Source organism: Lutra lutra, chromosome 1 (genome assembly GCF_902655055.1).
Source record: "Lutra lutra chromosome 1, mLutLut1.2, whole genome shotgun sequence".
In the NCBI taxonomy this organism is placed as follows: Eukaryota; Metazoa; Chordata; class Mammalia; order Carnivora; family Mustelidae; genus Lutra; species Lutra lutra.
Genome location: NC_062278.1, coordinates 124430143 through 124456423, shown reverse-complemented (window position 1 = coordinate 124456423; position 26281 = coordinate 124430143). Strand labels below are relative to the sequence as shown.

The 26281-nt window shown below is 36.8% G+C and overlaps 1 protein-coding gene across 6 annotated transcripts in view; it reads right to left on the bottom strand.

Annotated features, from left to right (window-relative positions):
- POLQ (DNA polymerase theta) overlaps positions 1–26281 on the bottom strand; it is a 137169-nt gene that overhangs the window by 20676 nt on the left and 90212 nt on the right. For 5 of the 6 annotated variants that reach the window (XM_047735589.1, XM_047735595.1, XM_047735592.1 and 2 more), the window contains 7 exons: positions 20489–20729; positions 16200–16393; positions 11726–11863; positions 10302–10476; positions 7689–7803; positions 6591–6712; positions 101–285 (listed from right to left, as the gene is read on the bottom strand). In XM_047735589.1, coding sequence (XP_047591545.1) covers positions 101–285; positions 6591–6712; positions 7689–7803; positions 10302–10476; positions 11726–11863; positions 16200–16393; positions 20489–20729 — 1170 coding nt within the window. Of the gene's footprint in view, positions 1–100; positions 286–6590; positions 6713–7688; positions 7804–10301; positions 10477–11725; positions 11864–16199; positions 16394–20488; positions 20730–26281 lie in introns of those variants that run through there. The other variant, XM_047735621.1, reaches the window with a different exon arrangement.

The following is a 26281-nucleotide window of genomic DNA, read 5'->3' as shown; positions in this document are numbered from 1 at the left end:
CCACAGATGGAGAAATCATCATTCCTCAATTGCAAATGACCAAGGCATTTAAAAAAATTTTTTAATCATTAAAATTCTCATATACGTTAAACATGTTCACCTGCTTTGCTTGTTGCCTCAGATCATCCCCAACAGACTCTGGCTCAATCATCTTCCACTCAGCTGCAATACTCCTGAAAACATCAGCTCCAGTGTTTAATACTTGAATGAGGCGACGATCGTGGGATAAATGAGCCAAGATCCTCAGTTCAAGTTGAGAGTAATCAGCAGCTAATATTAAGCCACCTGAAATAGAAATGATTTTAGAAAAGCTGGTACAAAGATAAGTCCACATTTTAAACAGTTGAGCAGGATGACAAAAATTTAGTTCTAACTTAGAACCGTAAGATTAGGGGAAGGGAGGGAAAACTGAAGGGGAGGAGATTAGAGAGGGAGACAAACCAGAAAAGACTCTGGACTCCAAGAAACAAACAGGATTACAGAAGGAGAGGGGCTGGGGGATGGGATAACCAGGTGATGGGTATTAAGGAGGGCACATGTGGTGATGAGAGCTGGGTGTTATATGCAACTAATGAATCATTGAACATTACATCAAAAACTAATAATGTACTATATGTTGGCTAACTGAACATTAAAAAAAAAAAGACATTATGTGCCCAAAAGTTAAAATCTTGCTCTTAATGTGATGCAATTCAGTTCTGTAACTTAGATAATTTTTTTTCTGTTCAGCTTTCAAATATATGTAATATGTGTAAAGCCACCCCTGACCTCTGGCCCTTAAACCACTATGCTAGTGCTTTCCTCAGTGTTTCCACAGCATCTGACACATAATCTAAAATGGTCCTTTTGTGCCTCTTCCACATAGCACAGGGCCATTAGGCATGGGATACTTACTTTTCTTTTGCATTCTATGCAAAACCTTGCCCATGGGGTGCCTGGGTGGCTCAGTCAGTTAAGCATCTGCCCTCAACTCAGGTTATGATCCCAGGATCCTGGGATTGAGCCCCGTGTCATGCTCCCTGACCAGCGGGGAGCCTCTCCCTCTCCCTCTGCCTGCCGTTCTGCCTACTTGTGCTCTCTCTTCAAATAAATAAATAAAACATTAAAAAAAAAAAAACCTTGCACAATTCTGGTACTTCATAGCTCCTTAAATAGTTGTTGAATGAATGAATGAAGAAACTGGTTTGCAATGTGTGCACATTTTAAGTGGGCCTGAGAGAAACATGTGCTCTGCTTTGACAATAAAAACATTCAGTGGACTGTGGACTCTGAGAAACAAACTGAGGGTTTTGGAGGGGAGGGGGCTGAGGGGTTGGGTGAGCCTGGTGGTGGGTGTTAACGAGGGCACGTTTGCATGGAGCACTGGGTGTGATGCATAAACAATGAATCTTGGAACACTGAAAAAATAAAGTTTAAATTTAAAAAATTAAAATTAAAAATTAAAAAAAGAAAAAAAACATTCAGTGGAAACAATCAAGGGGTTGATATGTGGAGGATTACTTAGAGGATTCAGAGAGTTTACCTATGTAATGGAAATGACTGGATTAGATACACATGGCAAAAATAAAATTAAAAAGATTGTGGCTAAGAAAAAAGGAGGGAAAATGCGACTGATATCACCACACACTCTTTGCCATATTATAAAAAAGGCATGCTACAAATCAAGAACAAGAGAAAATATAAAGAAGCAGTTCACAGAAACAATCAAACCTTAAACATACTAAAGAATGCTCAACTTCATTCACAATAAAAGAAATGCGAACTAAAACTATAGCAAGAAACAATGCTATCATCTTTTTCCTCTACTTAAACTGCAAAAATCCAGAAATTGGGTGGCACATTCTGTGGCAAGGTAGAGAAAGAAACACTGTTATTGAGAACTAAATGGTTACTGCCCCCTATTACAATGCAATTCAACAATATCTATCAAAATTGATCAGGTTTACTCTGTGACTCAGCAAACCCACAGTTTGTTACACAGATGACCTGCACAGAGATTAAACTGGTTTATGTTCAAATTTATTTACTGATAATCAAAACTCTCCATTACAAAAACATTAAATGAAAAAAGGCACATAACAGTGTATCTGGAATCTTTATTTTTGTGTAAGAATAGGAGGAGAAAATATTACATATTCATATTTGCTTACATCTGCATAAAAAATACTACAAGAATATATAAGAAACTCATATAGGAGGTCATCTAGAAGAGCTATAGGCAATAGGATAGCTAGGACATGAAAGGAAGCAAACTTCTTAATACATACCTTTTTATATATTTTGATTTTGAAACTATATGAATGAATAAACAATTTAAAAATATATAATATTTAAAACAAATGACCACAATTTTGGCTTTCCTGCCATAAATAAGAAAAACTGACAAATCTGTTCTCAGATGTTAGAATAGACAGTGCAGGACTACAATCTCTAAGAGGCAGGGAGGAGATAGGGGACAAGGTGAGCCACTCAATAGTCTCAGTTTTCTGAAAGGAGGAATTTACCAGAACACATTGCAGTGAAGGAGAGATGAAACAAAGCACTATGATCTGAGCTGAGGAAGCAGAGGCTAGAGTTTGTGCCTACTGAGGAGGCTAGAATTTATGGTAATTTGACCAAATACTGAAGGAGCGAAAAGTTCAGGAAACCAGACCAAAAAACCATACTAAAGAAATAACTGCTACCAAAGAAACAGCCACCATCACATAGTTGACAGCTGAACAACTACTTGAACAACAACCTCTTGAACGTTGAGAGATGTTCCAGCTGTGACCAGACGGAGTAGACAGACCTTGTTAACACGTTGAGCACCAAGTAGAGACCTCAACAAGGCCACAGCTTACAATCAAGGCTAATCTGGCCCTAGAAAAAAAGCCACTTTAAACATTTGCTAACAAAGCTTTAAAAGTCACAAAATGATCAAGCTGAATGTAAAAGTAATTGTCTGCCAGAGGAAAATGTTATTAATGAAGACTACAAAATCCCAAATCAATAATGTAGCAACCATAATGTCCAGCACACGATTAAAAAAAAAAAATACTAGACATAAGAAGATCCAGGAAAATGTGACTCTGAGCAGGAGAATATTTAATCAATAGAAAAATGACCCCAAAATTAAAAGATGGTGGAATTTTAAGTAGCTACCATAGATAATGTTCAGGAATTTAAAGAAACATGCATATAATGATGTAATAACTAGTGAATTTCTGTAAGGTAATAAAAACCAGACAAAAAATCGAATGAAAATTCTAAAGCTAAAAATACATTATCTGAAATGTAAAATTAACTAGAAGGATGTGACAGCAATTAGACACTGTAGAAGAGAAATCCATGAACATTTAAGAGTCAATAGAAAGTATACATTGTAGCACAGGATTTAAAAAAAAAAAAAAAGGAGGGAGAATAAAAAAAAAAAGTTTCAATGACCTGTGGGCCAATACCAAGTGGTATTACATATGTATATTTGGAGCAACAAGAAGAAAGGAAAGAGGAGAGAGAAATGAACAAAAAATATTACAAGTGGGACATCTGGGTGGCTCAGTTGTTTAAGTGTCTGACTCTTGGTTTCAGCTAAGGTCATGATCTCATAGGTCATGGATTAAGTCCTGCATGGGGCTTTGTGCTCAGCAGGGGAGTCTGCTTGATGATTCTCTTCCTCTGCCCCACCCCCATGCTTGCGCACGCCTTCTCTCTTTCTCTCTTTCAAATAAATAAATCTCTTAAAAAATTACAAGGTGGGGGGCGCCTGGGTGGCTCAGTGGGTTAAGCCTCTGCCTTTGGCTTGGGTCATGATCTCAGGATCCTGGGATCAAGCCCCACATCGGGCTCTCTGCTTGGCGGGGAGCCTGCTTCTCCCTCTTTCTCTGCCTACCCCTCTATCTACTTGTGATCTCTCTCTCTGTCAAATGAATAAATAAAATCTTAAGAAAAAATTATAAGAGGGGTACCTAGGTGGCTAGTTGGTTAAGTACCTGCCTTTGGTTCAGGTCATGATCCCAGGGTCCTGGGATTGAGTCCTGCATTGGGCTCCCTGTTTGGCATGAAGCCTGCTTCTCCCTCTCCCTCTGCTTCTCTCTCTCTCTCAAATAAATAAATAAAATCTTTAAAAAAAAAAGAATATGAAAAATTAAAAAATTACAAGAAATAATGGTTGAAAATGTTTCAAATTTACTGAAAAATATAAGCACATATATTTAAGAAAAAGACTAAGCCAACTTAGGATATCCAGCAAACTCAAAAGTCTTAGAAGCAAAGCATGAAAAACTACCCAAAGACTCAATAAAAAAATTTAAAAAGCATCCAGGGAAAGTTAGTTATATTATCTTGGAGGAGCAAGAAAAATGATGGTGTACTTCTCAATAGAAATAATACAAACCAGAAGTTAGTGGAAATATATATTTAAAGTGCAGAAGGAGAAGGACTGTAAATCTAAAAATCTACATCACATAAAATTATCTTTCAAAAGTGAGGATAAAATAAAGAAATATAGGGACATGGGAATGCTGAGATAAATCACGGTCAGTAGAACTGCATTATAAGAAACCTTAAAGGAAGTACTCTGGAGGAAGTACTTCAAGATTCCTTGAATTACTCCAAGAAACGAAAAGTGCCAGAAATGGTAAAAAGTGGACAGGTAGAAAAGACACTTTTTTAATTTCTTGATTTCTTTGAAAGATAATAGACTTTTAAAAGCAAAAATAATAACTATGGCAGAGTTTATAAGTCATTGAAATTAAGTCTATTATATAAGAGGGGAAATGGAAAAAACTTTACAGATGAAGTGGTATAAGATTATTTGAAGACAGTATGTGATGGAATACATATATACATATTGTATACTCTGAAATATCTAAGATAGTTAATAAGACAATAGAGGAAATAAAAAGAACAATAAAAGTAGTCACTTAAAGCTTTAAAAAATAAAGAACAGATAGAATAAATAAAACACAAATAACAAGACAGTAGAATTAAACCAACTGTATGCCAATGATTACTTTAGATGCCAATGGACTAAACACTACATTTAAATGACAGAAATTTTTGGATTTAATCCATATACATTTAATTTCAATGAACTTAAAAAAATTTTAAAAAGCAGTATAAAATATTGTCATGTTAAATACAATTTTATTGTTTGGGTAAGAATAAATCGGTGAATGAACAGATAAACAAAATAAAATATATACATATAATCAAATATTATTCAGCCTTAAATAGAACAGAAATTCTTTTTTTTTTTAACATTTTATTTATTTTTTTGACAGAAGGAGAGAGAGATCACAAGTAGGCAGAGAGGCAACAGTCTACTGAATGTTTTCCAAGGTTTTCCAACATTCAGAGAGAGAGGGGGAACCAGGCTCTGCACTGAGCAGAGAGCCCGATGCAGGCCTCAATCCCACAACCCTGAGATCATGACCTGAGCCAAAGGTAGAGGCTTAACCCACTGAGCCACCCAGGCACCCAAAAAGAACAGAAATTCTGACAAATACTACAACATGGATGAATCTTGAAGACATGATGCTAAGAGAAATAAACCAGACACAAAAAGACAAATACTGTATAATCCACTTATAGGAGATACCTCAAGTAGTTAAATTCACAGACAGAAAGTAGAATGGTAGCTGCCAAGGACTGGGGGCTGACGGTGTGGGGGGAGAATTACTGTTCAATAGATAGAGAGTTTCAGTTGTGGAAGATGAAAAAGTTCTGGGGATGGATGGTGATGATGGATGCACAAACAACCATGATGGGTACTTAATGCCAAGAACTGAACACTTAAAAATGGTTACAATGATATAGCGCTGATAGCTCACACTTAAAAAGCAAAACGGAAAATTACCAACCAGGTGACACTGTCATGGACTTAATTCCTCCTTAGAATATTTTCTGACAGAAATAAAACCAATTCAGATGGTTAACTGCACTCACCCAGACCTGCCAACTGGCAGAAGATAAAGGACCGAATTTGTATACAAATAGTAGGGATGATTTGGGAGTTAGATCCTGACTTCCAAATGTCTCATGACTAGAGTTTATTGAGTTCAAGCTTTCACGAAAGGCCTGTGACTAGAGTACTAAAGAGGTCAGGCAAGAGAAGGGCAGCCTTGGGGGTTACCCCTGCAATAGGAAACAGTGGTGTGGAGAGGAGAGAAGCAAAATAGCAAAGCACATCAGAGAAACAAGAAAATTGTGCCCTTAGAGATCAAGGAAGGACAGAAATTGAGGTAAGTGAGGGTTAATTAACAGTATAAATGCTGTACAGAAGAGTCTGTACAAGGGCCTGTCAAAGAGTACAAGGATTAATGAAATCTGCTGGACTTTGCAAAAAAGTTTACAATCACCTTGGAAAACATTCAGTAGACTGCTGCTGACAAGCATACACCACAGGAGTTTTCCACACAGCAGATCATGAAGACAATGACTGACTGGCAACTTGGCTACACAAAGGGAAAAACAGGCTATACCAAAGAGAGGAAAGATGGAGGGACCAATGTGTATTTCTGAGTCTTATTCATAATGCAGGCTTTATCAGTGCTTTGAAAACCATTTCTATAGCAATGAGAAGCTCAAAAAACCATCTACTACCTTACCTGGAAAAGGCACAAAAGCATGCCGCATGCTGACTGAAAATGGCATTCCTCTGTCTGAGGCTCTCTCCTCCATCTTTGCCTGGTATCCAGAGTTCAGGCCACGACTCTTTTTATCTCTTCCTCTGTCAGGCAAACAATATCAGCAGCTAGACATGAAGCAGTCTCAAATATATGAGAAAGGTCTCATTTTTCAGTGAAGTCAACAGTTTCATCTAGGAAACTTAAAAGCCTTATCATTTGAAACTCACTTCAAAGATTGATTGATTGATTGATTGATTGATTTGACAGACAGAGATCACAAGGAGGCAGAGAGGCAGGCAGAGACAGAGGGAGAAGCAGGCTCCCCGCTGAGCAGAGAGCCCGATGCAGGGCTCAAGTCCAGGACCCTGGGATCATGACCTGAGCCAAAGGCAGAGGCTTTAACCCACTGAGCCACCCAGGAGCCCCTGAAACTCACTTTAAAGCTTAACATAGATACTAGATTTTCTTTTTTAGCAAACATTCATTTAAACATGAAATAATATATTTCTGTAACAGCTTTTGCCACAAACTGCTTCTGAAAAAATTATTGACATTTAGCTCAAATCAACAAATCCTTTTGGCCAGAGACTAGAGACTAGAATCAAGAGATTAATAAACTTTCTAGGAAAGAAAAAGCTATATGTTTTAATGCTTATAGCCTTTATTTTTCTCCAAATATTTTACAGTTTTTGTTTATTTATTGGTTGAATTTTTCTGAAACACATAAGCATTATTCAATGCTAACATAAATTATCTATGCTTTTCCTTCCCATCATGTGAATTTAGGGAGGGTAGAAGGGGGGAGAGGTTCTTGACATAGTTAAACTCTTCTCTGTAGCATTTGAGTTAGAAAAGCACATTGTGCTGATTATTTAATTAGTGGTCCAGGTTTTCAGTCTTTCACCATCAACTAGCTTCTTTATAGAGAGACAAGGGATTTTAAATGGATAGTACCTAGAAATGTGTATGCCCAAAACAGAAAATTAAACTAACTTCATTATTTTATCCACTAGCCTTGTTTTGAGCCTTTCATACTCACAAAAGTATATTAACACAAATACAGAGAAATATATCTACCTGTTCATGGGAAGTTGGGCTTGGGAAGGTGGGCTCTCTCCTACGAGTGTTGGCATTTTGATCTCAAAATCTCTTGGCACATTCTGAATATTTGGTTCTGTAAAGGTTATTCGTCCTAAAATCAACAGAGTGAAGACAGAAAATTGAGAGGATTGAGGGGATCTGACATTTATTTTCACAGTAATTGCATTTCTGAATTACGCATTTTCACCACTGCTAAACTAAATTTATAATTAAATATTTTCCATTATGTTCATGCATCTAACAATGATAAAATAAGTACAAGACCAATCCCAATGTAAGTGAATATATGCATCAACTACAATAGAATGTTTTACATTAACCTAGCTCTCTAGAAAATAAGCCCATGCTAAGAAGTAATTTGATAGGTTGAACTAGTTCTGTGCTAAAATGAATACCAGCTGTCAGCACTATATGAATGTTAGCAGGGGTATTAATGAGTAAAGACTAATCAAATGGATCCTAGGAAAAATGACTGTCAGAACCTTCAAAACTCAGGAATGCACAAGACACAGAGAGAGGATGTGAAGCAAAAGAGTAACTGGCTGCTGGAAGGGATAATCCTGTGCCCAAGAAGCCAGCTAATCTGTAGAAGATGGAGTAGTGAGAAGTAATGACTAGAACATCACTTGCCAGACATCACCTGGCCACCTTCCTTCATGACCATCCTCACTCAGCAAGAGAACCAGTGGTAGCACTGACAAAGCTAGAGACTAGAATCAAGAGATTAATAAACTTTCTAGGAAAGAAAAAGCTATATGTTTTAATGCTTATAGCCTTTATTTTCCCCCAAATATTTTACAGTTTTTGTTTATTTATTGGTTGAATTTTTCTGAAACACATAAGCATTATTCAAAGAGTCTGGGTAATTGATTTTGTTATTGCAGTTTTACAACACATATATAGCAACACAAAATCTTCTGTTTTATGATATGCTCTTCATTTTAACGGCTCTCTACCAGTTAGTATATATAATTTCATCTTCTTTTGATGAGTCAGACATTTTAGGTACCTCAGATATTCTTTTTCTGAACAAAACCCTGATATATGTCCTTGTTATTTAGCTTTTAAGAAAAATTAGTGCTCAATGAATGGTAGGTATTAATATACTTATTACCATTAAATGCCCTCCTCAATGTTATAAAACTAGCCAACAGCAGAAGGCATTCAAGTCTCTTGCTGACTCAGCACACTGTCTTGTTTTCTATAATAATATTTAATATTCAGGTCTATTTTTTGAATTAATGAGATTAACTAGCAGACAAACAAGATGGCAACAATAAATTATAAAATATGAATGTAGCATCATGGACATGAATTCTAATAATGAAATGGCTATGCTTTGCTTAGGTAAGCTTGTATTTCCAAAATATTCTTTAAATGTGGGCATAGTATGGTGAAAACCAATCAGAACAAAAGGAATTGATAACTTTCTTTCTACTTTATGAGCAACAGATAAATGCAACACCTTTAGAAACTCTGGGCTTCACAGACCTGTCCCCCTGGGGCTAATAATATATTATATGTTAATAAAAAAAATTAAAAATTATTTTAAAAAAAAAGGAACCCTGGGCTGGTTTTGGTTTTTCACCAAGGATTTATTTTACATAAGTTTACATCATTAGCATATATCTCAAAATGAAATTTAAACACCAACAGGGCAAGAAATGGCTATGGTGATCTAAGAGTTTAGCTAAATTTGGAAGAAGGAAAAGAATTTGTTTAGAACAGGGAATAAACAGCACAGAAAGAAGCAACTCCTCCTGGTGCTTCCTTCCGTAATAATAGCAACAGCTGGTAAGGAGCCCGCACAAAGTGCTCTGCTCTATTCTAAACATTTGAAATGTATTAGCCTATTTAATCCTCAGCACGCCCTGGTGAAGTGAGACTATTATTACTGTGTTTTACACAGGAGGACACTCAGGCACAAAGCTACCTTGAATAAAGATTCAAACCTTGTAAAAGTCAGATATCAAAGCCCACATTCTATACCACCAAACTGTCTCTCCGATGAGAATTAATGCTGTCCTTTCTTCTAACGCACCTTGCATTTGGCAGATACTTAGCTTTGCACAGCCTAGCACAAGAATGCTTTCTTCCTTACTAGGTTAGGTTACTCATACCCATCCCAAGAGTGCTATGAGATACCCAAAAGACTCTACAGCTCTTTTCTGGTTAAGTAAAATAAGACACTCATCTATTACACATTACCTAGCTCTTTTCTGGTTAAGTAAAATAAGACACTCATCTATTACACATTACCTAGATTCATCAGAGAGACTCTTGGGAGGTTCAGGAGAGGGTTTGGACTGAAATTAGATGACTGACTCAATAAATATTAATCTGAAGCACAGTCTCAGACATTCTAGTTACTCTATATAGTACTTGAAAGCTGGAACTCTATCTTACTAAATCTCATCTCTACAAATAGCATCTATCTATATTCTGGATGTAGTACGTGTTTCATAAATGTTTACATGTAACTTCACAGAGTCCAATGATCAACACTTGAATACTTTGGTCACCAAAACTTATATAAGAAAAGTTTTCTTTCAAAATCGAATATTATCCATATTTAAGATTTCTCATTACCTGTAGCAGTGTGTGACTGTGATACAGGATAGATTCTTTCCATTCCAAGAAAAGGATTTAGACGCTTTTCCCGCTGCAGAGGAAAGACCACTTTGGTAATCGCATTTGTGATTCTTCTCCACTCTAATATCAAGCCTGGTAAAGGATGTAATTCCTTTAATTTATTTAAAACATCCTGCCAAAGAAATATAATGAAGTAAGATCAGATTCTTGTCCAAATTCCATAGCAAACTAGACTCTCTCTTAGGTAAATAATACAATCTCAAAACTAAATTTGTTAACTCCTATATCTACAACTCAAAATTACTGTTTGGGTTTTTGCATCACCACAATGATAAAACCATAGTAACTAGAGATGGTAAATGCAAACATGTTAATGCCAAATAATATCAACTTAGATCTACCTTAAAAATAAAAATCAATGTCAACTTAGCAAGGTACTGTAATTGCCCAGTCTCACACCACCCAAGAATCTGTATCATGTCTTTCCTTTGTCTATATTTTCCTCCTCTATTCTCATGTGATTGGAAGTTTCTCATTTTTTTCTCCTTTTGCCCTAATACTTTGATCATTTCCATATCAAGGAAGCCAGAAGACATTCCTCTCTAAAACTAAACTTTCTATGCTACAGAGTTTGGGTAAACTGTGAAGAAACAGGAACTTGTGAGGTTAGAGGGGTAGATAAAACAAAAAGTTCTGTTACAGAATGAAACTGTGGAAACTTCCCTCGGTCAGGTAAGTCATAGTTAATGACAGTAGGGTCAAAATGGCAACTTGGACTGCTCTTTCCTTGACTGTTGTGGTGATACTTTCTACTCTTATTATTTCTGAAAATTCATTCAGTAAAAATCTAACAATAAGCACTTTCTCTCTTCTCTCCTAAGCATACAGTTTCCAAGGATTGTAATTTACACTTTCACTTTGAAATTAGTAGATTAGATTCTTAAACTCATGTTAACTTTTGCCCTATAATTTTGCCCTATAACTGAAAAATATATATAAATTTTGCCCTATAATTGAAAAAACATGTTTATTTGTAATGGCTTTTTTTTTTTTCTTTTTAAAGTCTTTCACATTTTTGTTCATGTTCCTATACTATTCAAGTTATATTATACTTGAAGTCCAAGAATGGCAGATGTCAATAACTAAATAATGACTACGGGTCTGAGTTCATACACCCTTATACCACTTTAATGATAGGAAGGACACAACTGCTAAATCAGATTTTGGTCCAGATTTTCCATGATGAAATGTCTCTGCAGTTTTTGCAGGGAGCCAAAACACAAACTAATTTGTTTTTATCTGGATACATTCAAATGATGAGCTATGCTGGGACTTGACTTCATCTTCATTCTAAAAGTAAGTCAAAATGCTAAATGCTAAAAGTAAATAAAATTCTGCCCTGCAACTGTCCCAAAGAGCACCTTACTAGTGCTGAACTGTTTTCCCAGCTTTAGCTTGCGCCCATTGTCATTCCCCCTTCTGGTAGAACCCAGAGTTTTCTTGCTGCTTTGGTTTTTTATTTCTCCATTTGGTGGCAACTTCAATTCCAAAAATAAAACCTGCAAGAAATTAATGCTTCTTTAGTCAAGAATCAAATCACAAGCATTGTCACTCACAAAACATTTTTAAAAGTCATTTGAGAAGATCCATACAATTCAACACGGGTTGGGAGAACTTTTTTTTTTTTTAAAGATTTTATTTATTTATTTGACAGACAGATCACAAGTAGGCAGAGAGGCAGGCAGAGAGAGAGGAGGAAGCAGGTTCCCTGCTGAGCAGAGAGCCCAATGTGGATCCAGAGATCATGACCTGAGCTGAAGGCAGAGGCTTTAACCCACTGAGCCACCCAGGTGCCCCGGGAGAACTCTTTATAAATTACCACATTTAATAAATAATGACAATGAAAATTTGTATGTCAAGTAGGCAACCTATAACCTAATTTAGGCACAATAAGATTAATATCGATTAGAGGCTTTTAAACAGTAAAGAACACAGAAATGTATACACTGTGTCTCCCCATATGGAGGGAACCAAGACCAGGCCTCTGGGGACGGATGCCTGAAGACCCAACCAAGGGTTAGGGTTAGGGCCTAGGAGTATGGCAGACCTGCTCTTTGGGTTCTGGGGTGAGCTACTGGGGTGTGGGGGTGGGTGCTGAGTTGAGGGCAGGGCTCAGGCTGAGTTTTATCACTGAACAAGTGATAAATAAGCTATTGACCTTGAGACTTTAGGTTTCTCTGAAGACCGTGAACTCTCCTAAATACTCTTTGATGTGGTAACTAATCAACATGGTTGCTTAGTCATTTAAGCCTCAGTGAGGGCCAACATGGGAGACTTTGTTACTATCATATGATCACAAAAATCAGAGAAAATGAGACAGAAAGGGATCGAAAAAGACATCTGCTTCCACCACAGTAAGGCTAGACCCTATGAAACCCTGGACACAAAAAGTCAGGGAAGGATGACCAACCCAATGTAGAGATCAATAATGACAGCTAGGGGAGCTAATAAGTACCCACTGAAGAAACTAAGCCTACACAGGACATCTGGGATCCAGGTACTGGAGCAGAAGGAATATTCCATGTACACCTAAAAACACTAGCTCAATTTATAGGGTTTAAAACTCAGGCAATTCAGAATACTATCTACTACTTCCATTCATTCATTCATATACCTTGAGTGGGCTTTAGTGAACCTTGGATTATTTTCCCACTTAGTAATCCTAAAAATTAAGAACATTTGCATTACATCAGAATCTTTATTGTCCACAAGTTGGACAAGGGATAGAAGGAAAGATAGGCCTGTGTTATCTGTATCTGCATCTGTTATTCTCTAGAATAACAGTGATGATATAAACAAAGATCTGGTTCTAATTTTAAGTAGTAGGAATAACTGGAGTCTTAGGTATGAATGATATTGGGGCTTGTTATTGATGTTAGTAACTATTTTTCCTCAAAATTGTGTTATATAGAGCTCCATGTGTAGGGATCAGGGTTGTGTAGTAATGCAAATTTTGAACTGCATGGGGCATACTTATATATTAAAATAGTGTTCATTGTTTATCTGAAATTCAAATTTAGCTGAATGTCCTGTATTTTATCAGGCAAACTCTAGTACAGATATCAACAAGTATATAAATGTCAGGAAAGGAAAGAGAATCAAATAATTGAATAGGAAAATGAAACATTATTTTTAAAGTAACAATAAATCAACAATCCCAGGAAGAGAGACCTACCATAATTAGGACAACTCAAAGATCTCATCTTAATATTTATAAGCTCTTTATCTTAGATTTCTGTTTTTGGTGAAACCTTCAGAATTAATTGTGAAAACTTCATATAAATTACCTCTCCAGGTCTCAATGAATACATCTGTGAAATGAGGGGGTTGAATTGGATGAGGGTAAGAGGCACTAATATTTATTGAGCACTTACTATGTGGCAGCCATCATGCTGGGAGCTTTAACATGTGTCATCTCATGTCATATGTACAATAATTCTGTGACATTTCTGAAAAGCTTACACCATTTGGAGAAACTTGCTTCAAGTTACATGGCCATAATGTAGAAAAATTAAGAATTAGAACCCATAGTCCTCTAACTCAAACGTCATTTTTCTTTTTCTCTAATTCATGCTTCCATCTAGACCAGGGATCAGCAAACTTTTCCCCAAAAGGGCCAGATAACAGATATTTTCAGCTTTGCAGGTTTTACTGTCTGTCACAACTTCTCAACTTTGCCACTACAGACCAAAAAGAGCCATAGACAGTAAGTAAATGAACAAGTGTGGTTATGCTCCAATGAATTTTATTTACAAAAACAGGTGGCAGAACAAATCTGGCCCACAAGCTATAGTCTGCCGATCCCCACTCTAGGCCAGTGCCATCCAAAATAACTTTTTGCAATAATGAAATTATTCTATATTTGCACTCTCCATTATGGTAGCCACTTACCACATGTGGTTATTGAACATTTAAAATGTGGCTAACATAACTAAGGAACAGAACTGATATCTTTAAATTAATTTTAATTAAGTTAAATTTATTTATTTATTTTTAAAGATTTTATTTATTTTATTAGAGAGAGACAGAGCACAAGCATGGGGAGCAGCAGAGTCAGAGGGAGAAACAGACACCCTGCCAAGGAAGGAGCCTGATGTGGGGCTCATCCCAGGACCCTGGTATCATGACCTGAATCAAAGACAGAGGCTCAACTGACTGCATCACCAGGTGTCCCAATTAATTTAAATTTAAATAGCTATAAGTGGCTAGTGGCTCCTGTACTGGACAGCTCAGCTCTAGATGATTAGTACTATCTTGCCCAGTTCAAAGATTCTCCTTAAAATTACCAAGGATTAACTAGTCAATATGTGAAACTGTTAGATTACCTTAAATATAACTTCCGTTTTAAAATGAAGGCCTAAGAACAAGCCATTAACATCAAAGTCCTTTTATTCTGGCCCAGAGTTTGGTCTAGGCCTATGGCCTTAGTATCTGAATCACAAGGGGATGGATTCCTGCCTTTGTCCTAAGCCTACTTGTGCTGAAATCCAGAGATCCTCTGTTTTTCATAAGGTCCCTATGTAATTTTATGTGCAGTCAGTTGGGTATTGGATGGGGAGTTCCAAGCTAAAGAACTCAAAAGAAAAAATTAAACAAAACAAACAAAAAAACAGCACTACTGAATTCCATACAAATGTACCCTGTGATTTGGAAAAACAAAATTCCTCATTTTTTAAAAACATATAACATTGTGGCTTTAAAAGAAGGGCATTTTTTTATGAGTCTATATAACATTTACTGAACATTTACTATGAGATGGGCATTATTCTAAGTGTTTTACATTCATCATTTATTCCTCACAACAATTCTATGAGGTGTTCCTATCATAACCCAGTTTACTGATGTAGAAATTGAGATACAAAGAATTGATATATTGTTCCAGGTTACAGGGTTAATAAGTGGAGGAGATGGAATTCAAACCCAGGAAGTCTGGCTTGAAAGCCTATGGTCTTCACAACATGCTACATTACTGAATTTCATCTACAAGGCACCTGAACTTCAATGCTATCAAGTATAAGCACCCACCCTATATTTGTAACCTTTCCACAACCACCCAACCATCCTTTGTGGACTGTGGTGGGGAAAGGAAAGAACAGAACTCCAACCTCTGAAAATAAAAATAAGAATAAAGTGTGTCCAAATTTGGGGCGCCTGGGTGGCTCAGTGGGTTAAGCTGCTGCCTTCGGCTCAGGTCATGATCTCAGGGTCCTGGGATCGAGTCCTGCATCGGGCTCTGTGCTCAGCAGGGAGCCTGCTTCCCTCTCTCTCTCTGCCTGCCTCTCTGTCTACTTGTGATCTCTCTGTCAAATAAATAAATAAAATCTTTAAAAAAAAAAAGTGTGTCCAAATTTATGTTAAGTTTATAAAAATCTTATTTAGGTTTTAAAAAGCAAACAATCCCCAAATTCCTTTTTCAGTAACAACTGAGAAAATTGTCTAATTTTATTGTCCAAAAAGGGATTTTAGGGTATGGAAGGGGTGAGAGTTCATGAAATTACTAACTTCATGGAGAAACAACTACACTGTTATGTAACAATCATTACGGATCATTTGTTCAACAAATATTTACTGAGTACCTTCACTGCTCTAGGCAAATCTCACAAAGCATACATTCTAGGAGACTTCTTTACTAACTTCTTATCTCGTAAACACAGATATAACTTATAAATTAGAAGCTAGAATATTCTATCTCCAAAAGCACTCTGATAACTAAAATTTTTTTGAACTGTGCTCTTTGGTGTCTTCGATGTTTACACAAACACATTTAGGAAATACACACACACACAAACACACATAATTTTTAACTCTTAAAATTCCCCATTCCCGTGATACAACCTCAGCTATGTCATCTGAACTGGTGAAGGAAAAACTGTGTCCAGCTAGTTGATAGGCCTGAGTCTCGATTGCATCCAGCTTGGCTTGCATTACGTGTTTCTGACTTTCACATTCTGCGGTACTAAAGCCAATTCCATTTAGTTCTAGCAAAGCCAAGCAGTACTGAGAGGGCATTTCCACTTTACAAAAAATATCTGGAAGAAAAAAAGAAAACTAAAACATTAATTCGCCAGTAAAGTGACTAGATCAACATCATCACCTAAACACACATGGAATTTTTCTAGGCAAATTCAGAGATGCTACTCAAGTTATTCTTCATGATCCAGTCTCATGAGCAGCACTCTCAGGCCAACAAGGAAAGGCATAAAAGTATTTCCTACTTTTCTACTTCAGCACTAGACTACTACCCTTGTCTATATGGAGAGCAGAAAAACGCAATCTTGTGACTAGTCTGGACTACGAGAGACTGCATTTCTCCCAAGATAATGTTTCTGCTTCTATTCTTCGTAAGAGCATGAGAACCAAACTTATTTGCTAAACTGACTACAATGAGTTAACATCCTGAAATTATTTCCAATATTCCTGGTTCCATGGTATGCATGCTTACACAAAGAACTAAAAATGGAGGTTTTTTATTTCCCAATGCTCTTACCAAAGAATAAAGATTCCTGAACTAAGAATCAGAGTATTTTTCTATCTGCTGACACTTCTCAAAAGAGTAGCCATGCTTTTTAACCACAAAACAATTAAGTTTGAATATTAAAAAATACAAATAAAACATTTCCAAATATTTGAAATTGAAAACCAATCTTCTAAATAACTTAGGAGTCAAAAGTGTCATAACAAAAAATGTTAGTAAGTATTTAAGACAAAATGAAAACATTACAGGTCAAAATTTGTAAGATATTATGCAAGTAGAGCTTTGAGGGAAATTTATAGCCTTTAATACCTCAATTAGAAAAGAAAAAAATGATGTGAAAACTAATATGCTTAGTGTCATATTTATGAATTTAGAAAAGGGGCTGCAAAATAAAGTCAGAACTAAAAATCAAAGGCAAAAGTTGATTCTTTGGAAAGACTGAAAAATTGAATAAACTTCTAGTAAGATTAAACAATAAATATGGTGAAAGAAAAAGACAATGTAACAGATAAAGCATTGATGTACTAAAAAATCAGCAATCGCTTAATAACAATAAATTTAAAAATCTAGATGAAATGGATATTTCTTAAAAATATAGTTTATGATAATAAAAATATATTATATAACAATAATATAATAAAAATAGAGTTTACCAAAACATAAAGATATAATTGAATAATTTTACACTTATTAAAGAAATCAAAGTATTAGCTAAAAATATTTCCACAAAGCAACAATTTATAGATAAACGGTACCAAAATTTCAAGGAACAAACACATCATTTCTATGATATATAAACTCCTCCTCCAAAGGAAAAAAAGAAATTATATCTATCAACTCATCCCATGAAACTAGAATAACTTTGTTACCAAAAACAAAACACAAGAAAGAAAAATTACAGCCATTTTATAGCTGATGAATTGGCAAAGTTGAGACAGTATGAATCAGGAAGATTTCTTTCACGTTGTTGTTTAGAAAATAAAGGTATAGACTATTTAGAAAAACAATTTAGCATAATCTTATAGAGTTGAATATTTCCATTCTTATGAATGGAAATTCATAAGAATTCCACACTCAAAAGAGCAAATCCACACTCAAAAGAAAGTCAAAAGAAATTCTTGCCCACATGTACTAGGAAACATGTATATGTGTAAGAATATATATACAGAACTACTTGTTATAGCAAAACAAAAAAACAAAAACAAGATAAAACAAAAAAAGAAACAACCCAAACATTCATCAACGGGAAAAGGGACACATAAATTTTGGCACACTCACCCAGTGATATATGACACAGCAGTGAAAATGAATAAATTTTAGATTCTTAAGTAACATGCATGAATCTTACTAACATGATACTGGGTAAGAAGAGCTAGTCCCAATGTGACATGTGTTTTATAAAGCTCAGAAACAAGCAAAACTAATAATATATAATAATATATTGTTTGGATATATTTTAGCAAAAAAAAAAAATATATATATATATACACATATATATACACACACACATATATGCTAAATTTTTTAAATTAAAAAATAAATAAAATTTAAAATAAAAAATAAGGGAATGATAAACATAAAAGTTGGGATGTGCAAGAAAGGAGGACCACATAGTAGACACAAATGTCTATTATTAAAAGTGTGAATTAACAGATATTACATATTAAAAAATAATAAATAAGAAGACCAATGATGATAGTGTACATGAAAGAAAGATTATGACAAATACAAATCTGTATAGTTGAGATCCACTTTAAAAAAGAAAGAAACCAACTCACTCCATCTCTAGAAAATCTATGTTCAAACCACTCTAGAAAGGACCTAATTGAGCCATATGATGAGAACAGGATATTTGGTCCTAAGTCACATTGAACAAAGTCACACTGTTATTAAATTGAGTCACACCCAAACAAAAATCAGCTCAGAGTGGGAGAAGTCAGCTGCCAGAACATACCCACCCAACAGGCAAGAAATGAGAAAAGAAAAAGATGAAGATTCTAGAGATCCTTCAAGGACATCCTGAAATAATCATTTTCAAAAAAATTTGACAGTTGTTTACATTCTCTCTAAAAACTTTATCTCAATGTGCTTCTATTCTATGGACTCTATGAATAAGAAAGACTCTGCACTGTACAAGAATGCATTTAATAACTCCTGGTCACTCACTTTTGAAAATTTGCATTAAAAAAGGAGCTTTCAAGGCACACTGAAATTGTAAAAGCTAAAAATACCAAATCTAGATTGTTTCTTATACTTTTCTGGAAAGGAAAACCATAATTTCCTTTTCCTATAGATGAAAAATTATCGTTAAGAGTGGAAAAGTTCCCTCCCAAAGATATTGAAAGCTTTTAATTTTGTTAATGGGCAACAAATGTTCATAAAAAGTTACAGACTAATCCATATCACCAGCATCAAATGTTAGATTCTTTTTTTTTTTTAATTATTTATTTCTTTTCAGCGTAACAGTATTCCAAATGTTAGATTCTAAGGGCAAAGCTGACTGAGGGAAAGAGAGCTGTGTTCATTCGGCTTTATCACCCATGAATGTAGAAGCAGTCTTGTGGCATATGTACCATATACTCCAACTCCTTGGCCTGCCTACATTAGAGAAGCTGAGTTTGAAACATTTCAGTGTATGTTCAAGAGCTGCTAATTAACATCACTTAAGCAAGTCTCCTATGAACAAACAAGTCAGTTTGATCTTTATATTATTCTACCCCAGTGATGCTGGGGAGAACATTACTATCAGCATGGAGAGCTTATACTAGTAGTAAAAAATCATCATCACCATCATCATCATCTAACACAGTAATAAGCGCCCAATCTGGCAAACACTGAGTTAAGTTCTCTCTTATTTAATATTTATAACATTATAAGAAATAGATTTAAAGAGTGTCAGTAGCTTGCCCAAGGCCTCTCACTAATAAGTAATACAGCCCAGATTTAACTTGGTCTGTGAAAATTCATCAATCTGTTATTTCTAGTATTTATTAATCAGGCAATAAAATCACAGTTTAAATCTTCTCACAATGAAGTCAACTGTGTTCCACTTCATCATTTCTACCATAAGCATACGATATGTTCTCTGAAGTCAAGGTACTCCCTCTGGGCCAAGAGACTGCACAATAAGCCCATGCTATTTATCATGACATAAAAATTCACATAAATATTCTTTGCTAAAGAAATGATTTATAGTTCTAAAATGAAAATACATCGCTTTTTATATTCCATAACAGATTAGGTTTTAAGTGTGAATAAAAATCATTGGATAAAGTTCAAATACAAAATTAGCAATAAATGATAAAATGCCATGAATTCTCTTCATTACAATAGAGTCTGAGGTCTGCAAACTAGTGCCAAACCAGGGCCAGATGCCTGTTTATATAAATAAAGTTTTACCGGAACAGTTATTTTCATATTGCCCATGGCTACTTTTGTGTTATTATGGCAGAGTTGAATATTTATGATTAAGACTGCCTGGGCCTCTACAGAAAGTTTGTTGACCCTGTCCTAGAAAACCCAAAAATAGAGTTTGCGTTAGAAGTGTGATAAAGAATGATAAAGACCCGTGATCAAAAAAAAAGTGGCTAAAAACAGAACTGTCACCAGTCTGTAACAGCATGAAAATGACAGCAAAGTTTGTTTTTACCTTGAAGGTTTTCCTTCTTCAACAAAGAACTGAGTTGATTCATAGCACTGAAGGTGAGAATGGACTCTACAGATGCTCTGTATCTCCCAGAATGCTCAGTGTTGACATTCAGCCCCAGACTCTGAATTCCTTGTCCAGTCTCTATCCCTTCCAGGAGGGGAAGCTCATGAGGAAGAAAACTGGAAACTATGCTGTGAAGAGTTGGCTCCTTAGAATCTGGATCTAGTAACCAGCACGCCACCTAGATGGGTTCAAAGACATTTGTACACACTTAAGATAAAAGGGGAAAATGCTCATTTCTTATCTCACTCCTTTTCACTTAATACTAATTCAGTGGTCTTCCCAGGAGAGGAGAACAAAAGTGTAACTGTAAATTGTACAGGGACTCATTTTTGGTGCGAGTAAGAGCAGTTTTCAAAAAAAGAAAACTTACAACTTTTCCACTATAGCACTCCTGCTGATCTGGTTCTGAAATAGCCTTGAAATCCAAGTGCCTCTCAGATAATTGAAACCATATTTCTGAAAATATAGATGAAATCTTCTCCACAAAGGCTGATTTTGGCTAAGCTACTATAATAAAGATGGGCCTATATAAGTTTTAGGTTTTTACAAGTTCTTTTAACATCATAAGAAGTGATACAATTAAAACTTTATACCCAAAATTTTAGAAAGCCTCTAGGCTTTGCCCTCAGGATGAGGGCCTGCCAACGGGGCCATCCAACAAACCATTTGACTGCTAATTTTAACTTCCCTGCCAGATTAGAAGACCTGTAGTTTCATGTGTGCGCACGCGTGACTTTTATTTCCTTTTCTTAAAAATTTAAATTCAGTTAATTAACATATATATTATTAGTTTCAGAGGTAGAGTTCAGTGATTCATCAGTCTGATATAATACCAGTGCTCATTACATCACGTGACCTCCTTAATATCCATCACTGTTACCCCATTCCCCACACCCCAGCAACCCCCAGTTATTTCCTATGATTAAGAGTTTCTTATGGTTTATCTCCTGTAGTTTCTAACACTAGGTGATCTAGCAGATCAAAATTCAATTAGAATAAGGAAACTTAAGCCCTTTTCATAATTCTGGCAATTACATGACTCAATTACTTCTTCTGTACTTTAAGAATGTAGTTTGATAGGGAAGAGTGATATTGTGAATTGTAATAAGAAATATAAATTTGGCCTTTGTCCCCATTTCTATCACAGAACTTCTAAAACCTTGGAAATTTCCTAATCTGTGAGATAAAGGCATCTTTTGTCATGTTAATGAGGTGACTTTAGAAATACCCCTAGGTTACCTAAGGATAGGAGTTGGCTACCAGAGGAACCAATCCTGTGATTGAAGGGTTGGAATTTTCAGTCTGACCCCTTGACCTGGTTGGAGGTGCCTGGATGTTGAATTATCACCAATGACCAATGATTTAATCAATCGCGCCTATGCAATGAAGGTTTCATAAAATCCCAAAATGACAGGGTTTGGAGAGCTTTGAGGCTGATGAACCACAGAGATGCTGGCAAGAGTAGTATGCTTAGACTGAGCATGGAAGCCCCCCTCCATCTGATTAATTGAATCTGAAAGGGGAGGAGGTCACAAGAACCTCTCATTTATAGTCAGTCAGAAATAGAGGTAAGAACCTGGACTTAGAACTTGCTTCTGACATCCTTGCCAGATGTCCTTGGAGGGAGGGGGATCATTGGAATATCTAGTCTATAGTCAGTTGGTCAGAAGCACAAGTGTTAACTTGGGCTTGCAGCTGGCCTCAAAAGAGCAGGCACTACTGTGGCACTGACCCTTAACCTGTGGAATCTGATGCTATCACCAGGGAGGTAATGTCAGAATTGAGCTGAATTGTAGGAAACCCAGCTAGTGTTTCCAGCATGTCTTGATGATATGGGAGAAACCCTACAAACACATCAGAATTAGTCTCAGAACAATTTTACTTGGTGTCAGAGAAGTGGGTCTTACTAGAAGGGCCTGGCTCACAGAAACATATGGTTTATCAAGAGAAAGGATAAAAGGATGGGGGATGATGATGCTTTGATCCCTGGATGGCTACCTAGTGACCCATGTATGAAACTGTAGCTACACTACAGTTACTAAGGGTAAAATTTACTAATGCAATTTAGAAATGGCAGACCTAATGCCTGAGGAGTTGGCTCACTGGATATATAAGTACATGAAAAATAGTAAGCACACTAAGCATGCAATCTCTTGGTTACTGTTTTCTGCGATAGCTAAATAAATGTAAAGGAAACTGATAGGTCTGGGACTTAATGGTGAACAAAACTCTGATCTGAGTTGGTCTGAGCCTCCAGTCAACTGTGCAGGGGCAACATGAAACAACCCGAAGACCTCTGGTCACCAGTAAGGTAACCAACGTGGGAGCGAAATACCTAGAAACTATCAAAACCAGGAGGTATAGTATGATAGAGTTGTTTCATTTTGTGGATCAGTATCATCAACTCTGCATCAGTAATGCAGAGATCCACTAAAATGGATTATGAGAGTAATTTAGGAGTGTTTGGTTTGGGATGCTGCAGAATGGAAGAGCAGAGGGTTGATGTAGGACCCAGAGCTCACTATTGTACAATTCAAGTTGAGTGTATGTGATCCAGACACATGGGAGTTTATTCCTATGGGAACAGCTAGTCTGGTGTATTGGATAAAAACCATTATAAAGTCCGTTTACACTGAAAGGGGGACTGTCCCTCTTCTAAATGCCAACTGGAACACCCCAGATAAAGCAGTTGATATTCTTCATAAGCTCACATGCTTCAAAGCAGTCCCATATGGGGATATTTACCTGCTGAAATCTAACCATTACTCAGGTCATAGTAAATGCTGTGGTTTAAGGCAGCCCATTTCACACAGGTACCCCATATAACCTTATTGTTGCAAAACTGAAGGACAGTTTGGAAAGCCTCATGAAATTTGCCTTCTCAGCTTCCTCTCATAGGCTTTACAGATGGTAATAAAAACATTAGGTTTATTGACAAGAGATTGGGAAGTCAGGGGGAGGTCAAGAGACTTCCCAACAAGGTGGAAATTTTTAAAAGGTTAAGAAATAAGGTGAATGTGAAGCAAATATTGATAGGAGCAAGGGAAAGAGGAAACAGAAAGGAAAGAGGAAACAGAAAGGAAAGAGTCTCAGGACTCACACTAGCAGGATGGAAATTTTTAGATGGTTATTAAGAAATGTGATGAATAAAATGGGTGTTGATGGATTAAAAAAAGATTTTAATAAAGTATCACCAAAGGTTGGGTGGGTTAAAGCAACTCCCATTAAAGGGCCCCAAACAGGAGCGCCTGGGTGGCTCAGTGGGTTAAGCCTCTGCCTTCAGCTCAAGGTCATGATCTCAAGGTCCTGGGATGGAGCCCCACAGATTAATCAAATTAAAGACTGATAAAAGGGCTGGGGTCCCTTGGCTCAACCCCTCCCTGGGGACCCAAAGCCTTTCAGAGAACAGTGGGTAAAACTATCAGGTGGTAGAATAGAGAAGTTCCCAGGACCCCTTGAAGGGAGATCTAGGAACCTCAGTACTAAAACCCATCGATAAAGCCTTGACTTGGGCTACAGTTAGAATAAGAGAATTGCAAAAATTTAGTGGTTGATAGGATTATGTAAACTGGAAAGTTTAAGCAGGTATTATGTAAAGAAGTTTTATCTCCTTGGGGTGCATGGATAGCTTAGTCAGTTAAGTATCTGCCTTTGGCTCAGATCATAATCCTGGGGTCCTGGGATCAAGTTCTGCCTCCCTTCTCAGCAGGGAGTCTGCTTCTCCCTCTCCTTTTGCCCCTCCCCGCACTGGTCCTCAGGTGAGCACATGTGCTCTCTTTCTCTCCAAATAAAATCTTCACAAAAAAGAAAAAGAAGTGATATCGCCTTTACCTGAATACTTTATGGTAAGGGTATTACGTCTGCCTGGGGAACACTTCTTCAACCTACCTAGTTTTATAAAACCAAAACACGTTGATGAAGTCCTAATGGAGGTTATAGTTAGAAATGTGAGAGTTGGCAGAATGAAGGAAAAGGTCTGTAGGAGAATTGATATGTTTGAACAGGCTTTCGATGAAGTGGTTGGGTCTTTACCTGATTGAATTTTAGGGATAGATATTATGTCTAACAGAGGAATATGTCCCATAATTAGTACTGTAAAACACAAAAGGCATGTTAAGTCCCACCCTTCAAGCAATGTTAAATGCTCTGTGCAAACCAGTAAGTTTGCCTGAGCCCACACAGTGTGGAATGAAGCTTGAGTGTTGGTAGCGACATATTCTTTGTGCAATAGCCCTATCTGGAGACTGCGGCTAATGGCAAGAGCTTGGGCGCATGTGCCAACAATGACTACGGGGACTTTAAACAAGAGAATTTCCATTTAAGGGTATTTATGCTATCTGATATTATTAATTGAAGTTATTCTTATGACTAAAGGATATACCATGACCTTGAAACCTGAAAACCTACCCAACACAGGTAATATCTGAGAAATGCTCTAACAGAGTTGGCAGTGCCCAGTAGAATTCCATAATAAAATGGAAACAGGTTATACAGGATCATGCTGCCTGGAGAATGTGAAGAAGAGATATTCAAGAGCAGGGAGGCTTTTTTCTCTTAGGCTTGACTCTGGCATTGTGTGAGGAGTTGCTGCTGGATTCTATTGTCACTGACAGTGCTCTATAAACAGCTCATGACTGACAAAAAGCTGCTAGGTTTTTGGATGGCAGTTCCAAAGTGAATGGACAATACCCTGTTTTGGAAAGTCATCATCCTATTCAAAGAAGATAGAAACAGATCATCTTGGTGTACTGAATTGCATGCTATTTTCCTAGCAGTGATGAAAGAATTGAACAGCTAGGAAAAGGCCCTATATTTAGGTTTCCACTGGCTCATGAATAATGCCTGATAGCATGGCCAAAATGTCAGTCAGGATGACAATGGAGACCTAGCCTGCTAAATGGATGCTCCTACAGAACACAGTCCTGTGGAAATTTGAAGGGGTGCATTAAAGTAGGACACATTAATGCCCTTCACAAGAACACCCTTCTAGGTTTGGAAGGTGACTAGAATTATCAAGCAGATGTCTTTGCATGCCCCTTTGAGATGGTTGCCTGGGCCCATGAATGAAGGCCCATGAATGAGGGGAATGAGCACAGGGTTTGCTGTAGTAATGCAGAAATGGGCTGAATCTAGACATATTCCTCTTGTACCCTCTGAGGCACAGAAGGCTAAAACAAACTATTCTGTCAACAAGAGAGTCAGAGACTACAGATGGTTATTCGGCAGATTCCCCAGAAGGAAGCCCAGGAATATAGCTGGTAGGTGATACTAATGCTAGTACCCTTGGAGAGGTACAAATGGGTCCAGATAGGAACAGACATTGACTCTGGACCATGCTTTGCTTTCCTGAGTGTAGATACAAATGTTATGAGTGCTATAAAAGAACCAGAACAGAAGATACTGCACCAGTTTGGATGGTTGACCAACATTTCTTCAGACCAAAGAACACACTTGATAGCCCATAATGCTCAACGAGGGGCAAAGAGATATCCTCAGTACTAGTTTGATAGAGAATTGGAATGGGCAGCTAAAATAGAGGGAGATAAAGGCAGCAAGGCTGGCGTATAAGTAAGTCTTCATGAGTATGTGCTCCCATTCAACATGAACATGAGTGGGGCTAAAGGTGTGTCCCCACTGGAAATAGTTCTCTGTTTGGATCTGGGGAAGTAAGGATGGGGAAGATGCTGGTATACACTCTTCCTCACATCACCTCAACTTTTTTCCTCTTAG